The 3,216-nt window shown below is 35.8% G+C and overlaps 1 protein-coding gene across 1 annotated transcript; it reads right to left on the bottom strand.

Moving 5' to 3' along the window:
- Nucleotides 1-804: 804 nt before the first annotated feature.
- LOC105080490 (olfactory receptor 4K1-like) lies at nt 805-2,128 on the bottom strand. The gene is given in 3 exon segments (XM_010969529.2): nt 805-1,202; nt 1,205-1,768; nt 2,125-2,128. Coding segments are annotated over 3 exon segments (966 nt in total).
- Between the last annotated feature and the right edge of the window lie 1,088 nt (nt 2,129-3,216).

The raw sequence follows: 3,216 nt of genomic DNA, 5'->3' as shown, positions 1-3,216 counted from the left end.
CTACTTTGAAATTTAAATTCTCAAATGAAATTAACTAAAAAAAATCACTGACTATTCAGATATCCTGCTGTAGTCATTCTCAGCTGATCGCAGACTTATTATCAGTGGTACAAAGAAACTCTGTGAAGTGCTATGACATTTCTCCCAGCAAGTGTAAGAGTATTCTTGTAATTTGAACTATGGACTTGGTGATCTTATTGATATGTTGTTTGTTCCAAAGTCAGAGCAGTAAAACTCAGTCCTGTCATTGATACTACAGTATTTGAGGTTTTAAAATTTTACTATAAATTAAAATATAATAAAAAACATTTTATGAACACTAATGCCTTATCTGTGAACATGGAATATCTACAACAATTTATGGGAATCAACTTACTAGACGACATAATTATGAGCTGTAACTTACAAAAGTAGAAGAATCTTCATTCAGCCTGTCATGCCAAAGCAGATTCTGTTTTTAATGCTGAATTGATTTCTGTGCCACCCCAATCAAGTTCGATTGTGTTTGCTAATCTGGAGGTGACTTTAAAAGGCCACAAGGTTTTTTAAAACAATGTCTATATAAGGGAAAAATACTTAGGAATTTTAATATATGTAGTTTCTGTTTCAGGGAAGATGAGGTGAGCCACAGAATATTGGGAATGATAACATGAGATTCTGTACTTCATTTACCAAATTTAGAGCCCCAGATTCAGGTCCTGTAATAGTAAAAGATTGATTGTGATAGAAACACAGTAATAACAATCAAACATGTGCATTACCAAGAACAAGAAAAAAGGACTTGTGTAACTTCCTCACAGTTGTCTAAAAGACTTGCTTGGAACCCACATGTTGGTTTCTCAGCCTCTTCATGGCCTCCTTTACATCTTTATTCCTCAGTGTGTAAATCATAGGGTTGAAGAGAGGAGTGAAGGCAGTAAAAAACACAGAGATAAATTTATCAATTGGGAAGCTTTCAAAGGGCCAAATATAGATAAAGATTAATGGGCCAAAGAACAGAACCACAACAGTGATATGGGCAGACAGGGTGGAAAGTGCCTTGGTTGTCCCATCAGAGGCTTGGGGATGGACAGTAGCAAGGATGATAGTATAAGACACTAGCAAAAGGAGGAAACAGATAAGCGAGAGCAGGCCACTGTTCATGAGCACCAGAATATCTAAAACATAGGTGTCTAAGCAGGCAAGCCTGATCAAAAAGGGAAGTCACAAAAGAAATTGTCCACTTTGTTGGGTCCACAGAAAGGAAGATCAACTGTGAATGCCAGGTGGCTGGCTGAGTGTAGGATGCCAATAGCCCAGGAGACCCCCACCAGAACAGAGCACACCCTTCGGCTCATGATGGTCATGTAATACAGAGGTTTGCATATAGCAATGTATCTATCATAGGCCATGGCCACAAGAAGCACCATCTCACTGCCCCCAAAAACATGCAAGAAAGAGATCTGTGACATGCATCCCTGGAAGGTGATGGTCTTGTGTTCACTGAGGAAGTCTGCAATCATCTTGGGAGTGGCAAATGTAGCCTGACACACATCAATGAAGGAGAGATTGCTAAGAAGAAAGTACATTGGGGAATGCAACCGAGAGTCTGTAATCACTGTGAGGATGATAAGGATATTTCCCAACACCGCAGCTCCATAAAGCACAGAGCAGATAAAGAAAAGGAAGAGTTGAAGTTCCCGAGAGCTGGACAGACCCAACAAAATGAATTCAGTAACTACTGACTTATTGTTCCGTTCATTAACTGAATCTGGGCTGCTGAAGTTATCTAGAGGGAATAAAAATAATTAAAATAAATAAAGATAAACCCTTCACCATTTTTAAATCAAATAGATGCTTCAGTTTCAATAACTATAAAAATAATATGGTAAGGCTATAAGACAATGATTAATTCATGTTATTATCAGGAATTGATAGTTTCCTGCAAAATTATATGAATTGTTCTTTACTTTTCCATTTTTGGATTGGCTAAATGGACAGATAGAGATAATAGATATATCAAACTAACAGATAAGTCAGTGTGGAAGGAAGTAAAAAGTTGATTTGACATTGTATTCTAACATACTTTTGTAGAAGTCTACAAGATTTCAACAACAGTTTGAAAGTCACATATACCATACTTACGCATTCAGATTACAAATTCAGAAAATGAACTTGATGCCTTTTACAGAATCTTGGAGGGAGAGGAAATTTAGATCAAATATAAAGGGATGGAAATCAGTGCAGTTACTTTGGTAATGACATCAGAAAAATGAGCAAGATGTGGCCATGTTTTTGAGATAGCTGCAGAGAATAATAAGAGAAATTAATTTATAAAAGTTAAACTACTGTAAATGACAATTCACATTCCCTTTTCTATATTTAAACAATTTGAGTTTTACAGCAGTGAGTTATATGCTTTAGTAGTCAAAGAATCTTCCTAGAACCTCAGAAGCATACATTCTCTTCAATCACTCTTTACTTTTCTCCATACGATTTCCCTTTTGCAACAGTAGAATTTAATACTATTTAATTTAGCCAACTACGTGCTTCTCAAAGATGGGACTGAATGCAATTTTAATTATCATGATAAGTTTATTAATTAAATTTATACTTGTACTACTTATCTTTGCTGATGATTTTATAACCTCTTCTTTCTCTAATGAGGTTAATGTCACAATAACAAAAGTGTTTTTCCAAAGTCAACTGAATAGTGTAATTGATGTAATTAATTCATTCAACAAATAATATGGATTGCCTGCTCTGCACTATTCAGAGACCACATCTTTGGAGACAAAGCCATGGGAAAAAGTAGGAAAATATGTCCCACCTTCATACAATTACATCTTAAGGGTGTGGTGGGGCCAGCAGAGGGAATTAAAATAAAATATACATTATGTCAGTTAGTGGTAAGTGATATGGAGAAAGTAAAGCAGAGCAAAGGAATATGGACTAACCAGGTGATCAGAAAAAGCCTCACTAGTCAGGTTACACTTCAGCAACTACCAAGGAAAATGAGGAGCAAGCCCTGAGGAAATCTTACTTCAGACAAAAGGAATAACAAGCATGTGCAATAATTTATTTATGTGAAATCAGCATTCTCTTGAAAAACATAAGTATACTTTTGGAAGATTTATTAGAAATTAAATGGATGGAAATTTTGCTTTTCACCTTATTATGGAATTGACACAGGCATAATTGGGTTTTCTGAACAGCATTCTGCCTTACAGGCTTAAA

This window comes from Camelus bactrianus, chromosome 6, assembly GCF_048773025.1.
Source record: "Camelus bactrianus isolate YW-2024 breed Bactrian camel chromosome 6, ASM4877302v1, whole genome shotgun sequence".
NCBI lineage: Eukaryota > Metazoa > Chordata > Mammalia > Artiodactyla > Camelidae > Camelus > Camelus bactrianus.
This window is presented reverse-complemented; position numbering and strand designations above follow the sequence as displayed.